General features: G+C 33.5%; 1 protein-coding gene and 1 long non-coding RNA gene across 4 annotated transcripts in view; both read right to left on the bottom strand.

Annotated features, from left to right (window-relative positions):
* Positions 1-2,240: 2,240 nt before the first annotated feature.
* Positions 2,241-6,079, bottom strand: LOC120208848 (probable serine/threonine protein kinase IREH1). 3 transcript variants are annotated; one of them, XM_039207994.1, is made up of 9 exons: positions 5,899-6,079; positions 5,445-5,822; positions 5,247-5,311; positions 5,024-5,116; positions 4,512-4,716; positions 4,132-4,217; positions 2,918-3,070; positions 2,503-2,566; positions 2,241-2,399 (listed from the first exon to the last, which is right to left on the bottom strand). In XM_039207994.1, exons 2-7 carry the CDS (start codon positions 5,650-5,652, stop codon positions 3,014-3,016), a joined length of 714 nt encoding a protein of 237 aa, XP_039063925.1. In that variant the 5' UTR covers positions 5,653-5,822; positions 5,899-6,079; the 3' UTR covers positions 2,241-2,399; positions 2,503-2,566; positions 2,918-3,013. The 3 variants fall into 3 exon arrangements, with proteins under 3 accessions (XP_039063925.1, XP_039063926.1, XP_039063927.1); XM_039207995.1 differs by lacking the exons at positions 2,241-2,399; positions 2,503-2,566; positions 2,918-3,070 and adding an exon at positions 3,798-3,865 and having other exon boundaries at positions 5,445-6,078; XM_039207996.1 differs by lacking the exons at positions 2,241-2,399; positions 2,503-2,566; positions 2,918-3,070 and having other exon boundaries at positions 4,120-4,217; positions 4,485-4,716; positions 5,445-6,076.
* A 6,945-nt stretch (positions 6,080-13,024) lies between these two features.
* Positions 13,025-13,043, bottom strand: part of LOC120208846 — a 452-nt gene continuing 433 nt past the window's right edge. The window contains exon 3 of the long non-coding RNA XR_005524352.1: positions 13,025-13,043. This exon is cut by the window's right edge and continues 18 nt beyond it. This is a non-coding gene — a long non-coding RNA (uncharacterized LOC120208846).

Raw genomic sequence — 13,043 nt, forward strand, 5'->3', positions numbered from 1 at the left:
AATAGTTATAAATAAAATATTAAAAAATTTCTCAACTATTATAACAATTTGTGTTTGGATTTAAGGTAATTGTTTTATATAATGATTAGATAAAGTTTGAACTGTAAAAATATTATTAACTATTATTTGAAATAAAAAAATTAAATCGATAACATCTTATTAATCAGTGTGATCAACTGAGATATTTAAATAATAGATTAACTACACATATGATTACTTATGTTTGTACTTTATCTACTTTTGGTCACTGATTTCAGAAAACATAAGATATTGTCACTTTCGTTTTTATTTAATTAAGATGTGGTAACCCCGAGTTAATTGCCGTTAACAGCAGTTAAATATTTTGATATAATCATATATTTGGTTCATGTTATTTACATATTCTCTCAATTTAGTCATACTTTTAAATCTATTATGTGAGTTTGTCAACTATAAGATTTATTCGACTAATGTAGATGATAAAGTAAGTTTGATTATATTATTTATCATTTATCATTTTATCACATTCTCTTATATCTTTGGTCACTCTAATCACTTATAAATTTGTTTTATTATCGTTTTATCAATTTAATTTTGTCAAAATAATTATAAAATTCACAAAACTTTAACATTTATCTCTTTCTTTCTTAGAGGGCTAAATATTTTGTCGGGTTTAATGGTTTTGCACGTGATCAACCAAAAAAATAAATAGTAAGAAACATTCTTTCAATAAGAAAAATAATATATTATGAAACTAACTTCATCATAACATCATCGATAGAGATTTGAGCATTAGGTAAATAAAATTTTGACTTGATGATTTTCATTGATTTTGAATGAATTTTGAGAAAAACAAAATTATTGATAAGAAAATGGGGATAAAAGGTAAACATTGTTATACCATCTATTTCATGTACGTTGGTAGATGATAATTGAAAGGATTTAAAATCTTTTTATAAAAGAAAAAAAACACATCATAAACTATGTTAAAATATTAATGGTTTGATGACTAAAAAATGAATTAAAAAGCTTTAGCGTGTACATTGTTTATTTTTTTAGTGTATTCGTATTCATTTAAATTTCTAATATCGTGTACATGCTCGATTATTTATTTTTAAAGATGTTCTTATTCATTTGTTTAGCGTTAGCGGACGTGTTCATGCTCTTCATGCTTCATAGTTTAAACACTGAAACTCATCATGCGTTCAATTTAGTTCCAAAATCAATATTTAACATATAAAAATAAAATAAAAGGGAAAGAAGAATCGGAAAAATGAGCATATAAACGAGATAAAAACTAAGCTTATGAATGTGCCAATAAACGAACTTTCAAATGAATTTGTTCATGAACATAAATAGACTAAACACACCTCGTGTTCGTTTATTTATTAAATAAACATAAAATTTTTATTCATACTTATTTATTTAATCGAATAAACAAATATTATACGAACAATTTATTAAACACTCAATTTATTTGTTCGTTTTGTTTTGAGTGACCTCTTCCAAAATCCATGAAATGAAGATCAAGATAGACATGCAATATTACACATATACAAACTAAAAACATCATGGCTTTGCAAAATCCACACCATCCCTAATCTTTATGTACATCATTGCAGCAACAACTTTATGAAAGACATAGTGTGTTTGGATTTATTTTGATTGTTGGTTCGTTCTTTAATTTTTTTCCCCACTTGACACCATCTTATAGTTATTATGTTTTCAATATTTAATTGGGCTTTTTTTCCCCTTTTTCTTGTAATGTGTTTTATATGTATAATTAATTTGTGTATAATTGTTTTGGTTTCAGAATGTTGATCGGTTGGATAGTGAGATCATATATGATTGGGACTTTGACTATGATTACTTTGGCTTCAAAACCCTTGAGAGATCTTATCTCTTGAAGGTTCAAGGGAAGGTTATAGAAAGGCCTCAGCACATGTTAATGAGAGTTACCGTTGGAATCTATAAGGATGATATTGATTCTGCTGTAAAAACTTATCAGATGTCCCAAAGATGGTTCACTCATGCTTCTCCCGCACTTTTCAATGTTGTGTAAGGAAACAATTGAGTTCCCCTAATCAAATTCCATTGTTTATTCAATTCTTTTATTTACATGATTAGCTCTCTTTGGATTGTGTTGTGGTAGTTGAGCAGCTGCTTCCTGGTGTGCATGAAAGATGATAGTTTTGAAGGAATATATGAACTCGACTAGTTTTTTTAAAATCAGATTAAGTATTTAGGGTTTTTAGAAGATATGTTGAAGGATGATACTCTGTGAAAAAGTTGTCAACAACTTCACTGAAGCTGCTACCAGATGGGGCAGGAATACCGCGAACTAATATTGTGAACTGATGTGACTGAGCTTTGGAAGAATAGAAATAGGCAATTCTTTTCAATGAAATATAGCTATACTCCTGCAAGGTACCGTATCACCAAAATTAAAGCTTCATTCGATTTTTATATGAAACAACAACCTTGTTGGCAAGAGAGGAAAAATATAAATAAAATATTGCTTACGTAATACAGAAGACAGCAGACAACTAAGGTGAAAACATAGTCAGCGCAAAAGTGAACCCATAACCTTAAGAATGGCAAAAACTTATAGTCAGCATTTCCTCGACTTTATGAATCCAAAAGCCTGTTATGAAATAATGAATTGTATATATTCACAAAATCTAACAATTATCAATCATGGACTTTGGAAGAACTACTACTTAGAATGAAATAAACAGCTGAAAAGGAGAAACCACTAGGGAAGCAATCGGAAAAGCTCAATCATGAACTTACACAGAAATCTTCACACATGAAAGGAAAGAAAGATTTTGTTCGTGTCTTGGCCACAACAACCATTTTAACTTTGATCCAACAATAATAATTGAGCTGTTTTAGCATCAGACACTGAAAATACGTTAACCAACTACGTAATAATTACCTGTTTGAACCATCATTCACATTTGAAATACTGAATGACTCCAGAGTCTTGTTCGACAAATTAGAAAAATCATATGCTAACTGACTCCCCCCAAAGTTAACTGGCAGAAGAATAAAGATTCCAATGACAAAGGCAATGATAAACACTTTCACACTGCATTAAAATAAAAGCCCAAAATTAGTTTAAGATGACATGCAGAAAGATCCATATGAAATGTAACAGTAAAGCAATATGGTTTTATATGCCGCAGACATATCAAGTTCATCCTCTCAATAATGGTTTTCTTTTTCCAGGAAATATTATAGTTAAAAAAACAAATCTAATTTTGAACATGAAGCGCTCTTTTAACTTCTGTTGGGATCAATCTTGGTCTTTGCTTCTTGTTTTTCACTCTATACTCGATATTGAGTAACCAGCCGGGTAATATCACAGTATATTCGCCTCGGTTATTCGGTGAAAGAAAAACTGAGCAGGAGGACGAGTTCAACTTGGAAAGACTGTTGCCATCACTTGGCTGGTTGAAAAGGGCATGACAACCATCTGAAGATGAACTATTGTCGATTACAGGCTTGGATGCTGTCGTGTTTATACGCATATTATGTTTTCTGGTAATTTTGATTTCTTATTATGTTTCTTTAGGGGCTAAAATAACAACTTTACTGTCTGTAGTTACGTTGCTTCCACTCATCATTTTATTGAATTACTCACTTTTGACATCCGTGTATTACACATATCTGGACATAGGTATAGGGGCATGACTCTATCCCCCCTCCCCTCAAAATTCATGAACAAACTTAGAAAAAAGTTGAAAATGCTCATGATGGATATACGTACATGTTCATGTTGGATATATGAACATGCTCATGTTGGATATACATACCCGTATGAATCATTCACACTCAAGTTTAATGTTTCCCGTACGTCTCAAGTCCGGAGTCCCAAAACTAACTGAAAAGTAATGGGTAAGTCTAACATGATAGCCATGCAGTTTTCACTCAATCAAACAGAAGATATATCTTGATTGTCCAATTCATCTGAATTTGATGGCTTATGTCTTCCAATTCATGCATTACCAATTTACCACAATGAAATTATGAAGGTAAAACATCATTGAGCGTTGTCAGTGAATGCCAATCAAAGAAATGATTGAGTTTGAGAAGGAAGAAAGGGAGTGGTACTGGCAAGAATTAGAACTCATAGAATCAAGATATTACCTGTGGATGCTCTGCATTGAAGGGTGGAATTCCAACAATCATTTCAAATAAAATGACACATACGGACCACCAATCTGCTGTTGCACCTGAGAAATTTTGGATGGTGTTATGAGCTTGCTACTTTAGAACATATGCAAATACTAACCAAATACAAACAAAGAATTAGAACTTATTCAGCTACCATGGATTTTGAGCTAATTATAACCAGGATATCAGTCATAAAATCAATTAATCAACCAAATAACTAGAATCTATATTGCTTAAGCATATGGTATATACAAAATTTCAGGTTGACCAAATTAATGAAACTTGATCTTTAAGGCACACAGGTAACGAAAAGATAATTAGAGCACCTTAAACTAAAAAAAGGTTATACGAACCATGTCCTGTTCCCAAAAGAATCTCAGGCGCCAAATAGTCAGGTGTACCAACAGCAGAACGTTTCTTCCGCCTCTCGTGCTGATGCTCAGATGCACATAACTGAAGCTGCTCATCATCAAGTAGAGATGTTCCGCTAACTGCTGGACCAGACAAGTCATCAGTACTGTTGATGAGACCAACCTTTGATAGCCCAAAATCTGTCAACTGCTCAAATGAAAACAAAAATATTGTAAGTTTTAAATGGTATATATAAATAAATTAGGTACTGAATAAATAATTTCAACATCACATTCTTTCTAAGGTATATTCATTTTGCTTAACATAGGTCATCCCCCGACTCTCAATTAAATCATATCCGACCTTCAATATGATGTGGTCTTTTCCCCAACTAAGCCAATAGTATAGAAACCACACTTCATCTTTAGAATTACTGAAAAACTGACCAAGTGACAATGTAATGTACATCTTATATTCGTCAAAACAATGGAAACAATATCATATGAACAGTTACCTTGATATGATCATCTTGTGCAATCAACAAATTATCAGGCTTCAAATCGCGATGAACCATGTGCAAAGAATGTAAATACTCCAAGGCGAGTACCTATAAAAATATGTATATATTTATACAACTGAAAAGAAGAATTCAACTAACATAAGAAAAGGCATATACTCCTTGTAAAAAATGAATCTAAAACTTACAAGTTCTGCAATGTATACACGGGTAAACGAACCTTGTTGCAATACAAGAGCGATCCAGTTTCTGCATAAGCAATGCTCTTGATTGAGCATTCAAAGCCTGGATAAAAGATACACGGGCAAAAAAAAACACCCACAACAATACTATAAGAATGAAATGAACTAGGAACTAATTTATAAAAATCAACATTCTTTAAATACTACTGTATACAATAATATGCATTTCAACTTACCAAGCCACCCCCTCATCATAATCATCAAAATCTGCAGCTTTTGTTGTAGTATCTTGAGAAAAGAAAAATACCCAGAAAGTCCAGGTTCCAAGCAATGAAAAAGAAGAAGAAGAAGAAGAATTGGTGGTGTGAAACAAAACCGAAAGCCAGCTAAGAAGCAAAAACCCAGACAACATAGCATGCATTCAACGATTGAAATCAAGACCATGAGAAGGACGGGGGAGGAAAAGAGAGACCAATTTTAGTAAAGAAACACCAAATACACAAATCTGTTCTATAAAGTTTTCTCAATTTGACTTGCTGTGTTCTTCTTGGTGTTGATGTTGAAGTGAGGAGCGAAGAAGAAGATGGTGAATTCTTTGCAATGAATAAATGGCACTGAGAAAAATGAGTAAGCAATTAAAATCCAAAGAATCGAAGGCTATGAAAGCAATTAAAAGGGGAGAAAGCAAACCGGCTTTGAGCTCACGGGATTGGCGTTCTTCAGCTTCTTTCCAACGAAACCAACAAAAATTGGATCTCCTGAAAAATCGAGAAGATGGGTATGGTGTAGAAGAAAAGGAGGAATACACAGATAAGGAAATGGTTAAAGGAGTCGAAGAATTGGAAGAATGAACGGTGTGAAGTTGATGGGAAATAAGAGTTGGGGCTTGGGGCTTCGGGCTTCGGGCTTCGGGCTCGGGGCTCGGGGCTCGGGGCTCGGGGGCTCGGGGGGGGCTCACGGCTCGGGGGGCTCGGGGGCTCGGGGGGCTCGGGGGGCTCGGGCTCGGGGCTCGGGGGGGCTCGGGGCTCGGGGCTGGGGCTCGGGGCTCGGGGCTCGGGGCTCGGGGGGGCTCGGGGCTCGGGGCTCGGGCTCGGGGCTCGGGGCTCGGGGCTCGGGGCTCGGGGGGGCTCGGGGCTCGGGGGCTCGGGGGGGCTCGGGTCTCGGGGGGGCTCGGGTCTCGGGGCTCGGGTCTCGGGGCTCGGGTCTAGGGTCTAGGGTCTAGGGTCTAGGGTCTAGGGTCTAGGGTCTAGGGTCTAGGGTCTAGGGTCTAGGGTCTAGGGTCTAGGGTCTAGGGTCTAGGGTCTAGGGTCTAGGGTCTAGGGTCTAGGGTCTAGGGTCTAGGGTCTAGGGTCTAGGGTCTAGGGTCTAGGGTCTAGGGGATGAGCAATGTACCTAGAGAAGTTATCAATCTTCCAAGTGAATCTTGATGAAGGAGGATCCTGCACAAAGGTATTTACGGTCTGGGTTATCAAATTGAAAAATCAAAAACTCCTTCCAGTGATTCCCACAATAAACAAGAACAATATCGTGGGAGGTTGCATTGACGTAAAGTGATAAAGAAAATCAGAAGCAGTGAAATACATAAAGAAATCAAAATTAAAGATAACGGAAAGAAACTCCAAATGCATCAAATTGGTCAACTGAAAAGAAAAAAAGAAAGATAGAATGAGACTGTGGGCTATGAAATTGAGAGGGTTAGGGAATCTATCTCTGTGAGGGTGAATTTATAGAGAATTATCAGAAAGTATAATTTAGTAATTGTTACCGTTACAACACATGGGTTATAAAATTACAGTTACTAAGCAATGCTAATTACTATGGAAACAAAAAGTAATAAAGAAAACTAAATCAGAAGCATTTGAAAACCTAAAGAAGTCAAAATTGAAAATGATTGAAAAATCATTATGAATTGATTATTTACTGCCAAAGTGAACCGTGCATACTACTCCAAAGAAATTCAAACCCAAGAATATGAATACTCAACTACTATCTCCAAACAGAAATCAAGAGGAAAAGGGTAAGTATTATCAACAAGGGATGAGCAATGTACCTAGAGAAGTTATCAATCTTCCAAGTGAATCTTGATGAAGGAGGATCCTGCACAAAGGTATTTACGGTCTGGGTTATCAAATTGAAAAATCAAAAACTCCTTCCAGTGATTCCCACAATAAACAAGAATAATATCGTGGGAGGTTACATTGACGTAAAGTGATAAAGAAAATCAGAAGCAGTGAAATACATAAAGAAATCAAAATTAAAGATAACAGAAAGAAACTCCAAATGCATCGAATTGGTCAACTGAAAAGAAAAAAAGAAAGATAGAATGAGACTGTGGGCTATGAAATTGAGAGGGTTAGGGAATCTATCTCTGTGAGGGTGAATTTATAGAGAATTATCAGAAAGTATAATTTAGTAATTTGTTACCGTTACAACACATGGGTTATAAAATTACAGTTACTAAGCAATGCTAATTACTATGGAAACAAAAAGTAATAAAAGAAAACTAAATCAGAAGCATTTGAAAACCTAAAGAAATCAAAATTGAAAATGATACTTCAAATTAGTAAAATAAAAAATAAAAAGAAAGATAGGAAGAGAACCTCGATGGATGAATTTATTCTACTCTGTGAGGAGAAGCCACCAATATTGAGATGCGATCGATAATGGAGACGATGAAATAACAGGAACACCTTTTAAAAAAAAGATTGATTTGGAGAAAAATTAAAGATATTGTCTTAAAAACTATTTAAAATAGTTATAAATAAAATATTAAAAATTTCTCAACTATTATAACAATTTGTGTTTGGATTTAAGGTAATTGTTTTATATAATGATTAGATAAAGTTTGAACTGTAAAAATATTATTAACTATTATTTGAAATAAAAAAATTAAATCGATAACATCTTATTAATCAGTGTGATCAACTGAGATATTTAAATAATAGATTAACTACACATATGATTACTTATGTTTGTACTTTATCTACTTTTGGTCACTGATTTCAGAAAACATAAGATATTGTCACTTTCGTTTTTATTTAATTAAGATGTGGTAACCCCGAGTTAATTGCCGTTAACAGCAGTTAAATATTTTGATATAATCATATATTTGGTTCATGTTATTTACATATTCTCTCAATTTAGTCATACTTTTAAATCTATTATGTGAGTTTGTCAACTATAAGATTTATTCGACTAATGTAGATGATAAAGTAAGTTTGATTATATTATTTATCATTTATCATTTTATCACATTCTCTTATATCTTTGGTCACTCTAATCACTTATAAATTTGTTTTATTATCGTTTTATCAATTTAATTTTGTCAAAATAATTATAAAAATTCACAAAACTTTAACATTTATCTCTTTCTTTCTTAGAGGGCTAAATATTTTGTCGGGTTTAATGGTTTTGCACGTGATCAACCAAAAAAATAAATAGTAAGAAACATTCTTTCAATAAGAAAAATAATATATTATGAAACTAACTTCATCATAACATCATCGATAGAGATTTGAGCATTAGGTAAATAAAATTTTGACTTGATGATTTTCATTGATTTTGAATGAATTTTGAGAAAAACAAAATTATTGATAAGAAAATGGGGATAAAAGGTAAACATTGTTATACCATCTATTTCATGTATGTTGGTAGATGATAATTGAAAGGATTTAAAATCTTTTTATAAAAGAAAAAAAACACATCATAAACTATGTTAAAATATTAATGGTTTGATGACTAAAAAATGAATTAAAAAGCTTTAGCGTGTACATTGTTTATTTTTTTAGTGTATTTGTATTCATTTAAATTTCTAATATCGTGTACATGCTCGATTATTTATTTTTAAAGATATTCTTATTCATTTGTTTAGCGTTAGCGGACGTGTTCATGCTCTTCATGCTTCATAGTTTAAACACTGAAACTCATCATGCGTTCAATTTAGTTCCAAAATCAATATTTAACATATAAAAATAAAATAAAAGGGAAAGAAGAATCGGAAAAATGAGCATATAAACGAGATAAAAACTAAGCTTATGAATGTGCCAATAAACGAACTTTCAAATGAATTTGTTCATGAACATAAATAGACTAAACACACCTCGTGTTCGTTTATTTATTAAATAAACATAAAATTTTTATTCATACTTATTTATTTAATCGAATAAACAAATATTATACGAACAATTTATTAAACACTCAATTTATTTGTTCGTTTTGTTTTGAGTGACCTCTTCCAAATCCATGAAATGAAGATCAAGATAGACATGCAATATTACACATATACAAACTAAAAACATCATGGCTTTGCAAAATCCACACCATCCCTAATCTTTATGTACATCATTGCAGCAACAACTTTATGAAAGACATAGTGTGTTTGGATTTATTTTGATTGTTGGTTCGTTCTTTAATTTTTTTCCCCACTTGACACCATCTATAGTTATTATGTTTTCAATATTTAATTGGGCTTTTTTTCCCCTTTTTCTTGTAATGTGTTTTATATGTATAATTAATTTGTGTATAATTGTTTTGGTTTCAGAATGTTGATCGGTTGGATAGTGAGATCATATATGATTGGGACTTTGACTATGATTACTTTGGCTTCAAAACCCTTGAGAGATCTTATCTCTTGAAGGTTCAAGGGAAGGTTATAGAAAGGCCTCAGCACATGTTAATGAGAGTTACCGTTGGAATCTATAAGGATGATATTGATTCTGCTGTAAAAACTTATCAGATGTCCCAAAGATGGTTCACTCATGCTTCTCCCGCACTTTTCAATGTTGTGTAAGGAAACAATTGAGTTCCCCTAATCAAATTCCATTGTTTATTCAATTCTTTTATTTACATGATTAGCTCTCTTTGGATTGTGTTGTGGTAGTTGAGCAGCTGCTTCCTGGTGTGCATGAAAGATGATAGTTTTGAAGGAATATATGAACTCGACTAGTTTTTTTAAAATCAGATTAAGTATTTAGGGTTTTTAGAAGATATGTTGAAGGATGATACTCTGTGAAAAAGTTGTCAACAACTTCACTGAAGCTGCTACCAGATGGGGCAGGAATACCGCGAACTAATATTGTGAACTGATGTGACTGAGCTTTGGAAGAATAGAAATAGGCAATTCTTTTCAATGAAATAGCTATACTCCTGCAAGGTACCGTATCACCAAAATTAAAGCTTCATTCGATTTTTATATGAAACAACAACCTTGTTGGCAAGAGAGGAAAAATATAAATAAAATATTGCTTACGTAATACAGAAGACAGCAGACAACTAAGGTGAAAACATAGTCAGCGCAAAAGTGAACCCATAACCTTAAGAATGGCAAAAACTTATAGTCAGCATTTCCTCGACTTTATGAATCCAAAAGCCTGTTATGAAATAATGAATTGTATATATTCACAAAATCTAACAATTATCAATCATGGACTTTGGAAGAACTACTACTTAGAATGAAATAAACAGCTGAAAAGGAGAAACCACTAGGGAAGCAATCGGAAAAGCTCAATCATGAACTTACACAGAAATCTTCACACATGAAAGGAAAGAAAGATTTTGTTCGTGTCTTGGCCACAACAACCATTTTAACTTTGATCCAACAATAATAATTGAGCTGTTTTAGCATCAGACACTGAAAATACGTTAACCACTACGTAATAATTACCTGTTTGAACCATCATTCACATTTGAAATACTGAATGACTCCAGAGTCTTGTTCGACAAATTAGAAAAATCATATGCTAACTGACTCCCCCCAAAGTTAACTGGCAGAAGAATAAAGATTCCAATGACAAAGGCAATGATAAACACTTTCACACTGCATTAAAATAAAAGCCCAAAATTAGTTTAAGATGACATGCAGAAAGATCCATATGAAATGTAACAGTAAAGCAATATGGTTTTATATGCCGCAGACATATCAAGTTCATCCTCTCAATAATGGTTTTCTTTTTCCAGGAAATATTATAGTTAAAAAAACAAATCTAATTTTGAACATGAAGCGCTCTTTTAACTTCTGTTGGGATCAATCTTGGTCTTTGCTTCTTGTTTTTCACTCTATACTCGATATTGAGTAACCAGCCGGGTATATCACAGTATATTCGCCTCGGTTATTCGGTGAAAGAAAAACTGAGCAGGAGGACGAGTTCAACTTGGAAAGACTGTTGCCATCACTTGGCTGGTTGAAAAGGGCATGACAACCATCTGAAGATGAACTATTGTCGATTACAGGCTTGGATGCTGTCGTGTTTATACGCATATTATGTTTTCTGGTAATTTTGATTTCTTATTATGTTTCTTTAGGGGCTAAAATAACAACTTTACTGTCTGTAGTTACGTTGCTTCCACTCATCATTTTATTGAATTACTCACTTTTGACATCCGTGTATTACACATATCTGGACATAGGTATAGGGGCATGACTCTATCCCCCCTCCCCTCAAAATTCATGAACAAACTTAGAAAAAAGTTGAAAATGCTCATGATGGATATACGTACATGTTCATGTTGGATATATGAACATGCTCATGTTGGATATACATACCCGTATGAATCATTCACACTCAAGTTTAATGTTTCCCGTACGTCTCAAGTCCGGAGTCCCAAAACTAACTGAAAAGTAATGGGTAAGTCTAACATGATAGCCATGCAGTTTTCACTCAATCAAACAGAAGATATATCTTGATTGTCCAATTCATCTGAATTTGATGGCTTATGTCTTCCAATTCATGCATTACCAATTTACCACAATGAAATTATGAAGGTAAACATCATTGAGCGTTGTCAGTGAATGCCAATCAAAGAAATGATTGAGTTTGAGAAGGAAGAAAGGGAGTGGTACTGGCAAGAATTAGAACTCATAGAATCAAGATATTACCTGTGGATGCTCTGCATTGAAGGGTGGAATTCCAACAATCATTTCAAATAAAATGACACATACGGACCACCAATCTGCTGTTGCACCTGAGAAATTTTGGATGGTGTTATGAGCTTGCTACTTTAGAACATATGCAAATACTAACCAAATACAAACAAAGAATTAGAACTTATTCAGCTACCATGGATTTTGAGCTAATTATAACCAGGATATCAGTCATAAAATCAATTAATCACCAAATAACTAGAATCTATATTGCTTAAGCATATGGTATATACAAAATTTCAGGTTGACCAAATTAATGAAACTTGATCTTTAAGGCACACAGGTAACGAAAGATAATTAGAGCACCTTAAACTAAAAAAAGGTTATACGAACCATGTCCTGTTCCCAAAAGAATCTCAGGCGCCAAATAGTCAGGTGTACCAACAGCAGAACGTTTCTTCCGCCTCTCGTGCTGATGCTCAGATGCACATAACTGAAGCTGCTCATCATCAAGTAGAGATGTTCCGCTAACTGCTGGACCAGACAAGTCATCAGTACTGTTGATGAGACCAACCTTTGATAGCCCAAAATCTGTCAACTGCTCAAATGAAAACAAAATATTGTAAGTTTTAAATGGTATATATAAATAAATTAGGTACTGAATAATAATTTCAACATCACATTCTTTCTAAGGTATATTCATTTTGCTTAACATAGGTCATCCCCCGACTCTCAATTAAATCATATCCGACCTTCAATATGATGTGGTCTTTTCCCCAACTAAGCCAATAGTATAGAAACCACACTTCATCTTTAGAATTACTGAAAACTGACCAAGTGACAATGTAATGTACATCTTATATTCGTCAAAACAATGGAAACAATATCATATGAACAGTTACCTTGATATGATCATCTTGTGCAATCAACAAATTATCAGGCTTCAAATCGCGATGACCATGTGCAAAGAATGTAA

The sequence above is a fragment of the Hibiscus syriacus genome, unplaced genomic scaffold, assembly GCF_006381635.1.
Source record: "Hibiscus syriacus cultivar Baekdansim isolate YM2019G1 unplaced genomic scaffold, ASM638163v2 tig00017766_pilon, whole genome shotgun sequence".
In the NCBI taxonomy this organism is placed as follows: Eukaryota; Viridiplantae; Streptophyta; class Magnoliopsida; order Malvales; family Malvaceae; genus Hibiscus; species Hibiscus syriacus.

What these genes read in the sequence shown, in the direction of transcription:
- LOC120208848 (XM_039207994.1), bottom strand. Translation starts at nt 5,652, where the DNA reads ATGGTCTTGATTTCAATCGTTGAATGCATGCTATGTTGTCTGGGTTTT. An exon ending in TCTTTTGGGAACAGGACATG is followed by an intron (nt 4,218 to 4,511) that starts GTTCGTATAACC and finishes AAAATTTCTCAG; the next exon opens with GTGCAACAGCAGATTGGTGG. An exon ending in TCAATGCAGAGCATCCACAG is followed by an intron (nt 3,071 to 4,131) that starts GTAATATCTTGA and finishes ATTTTAATGCAG; the next exon opens with TGTGAAAGTGTTTATCATTG.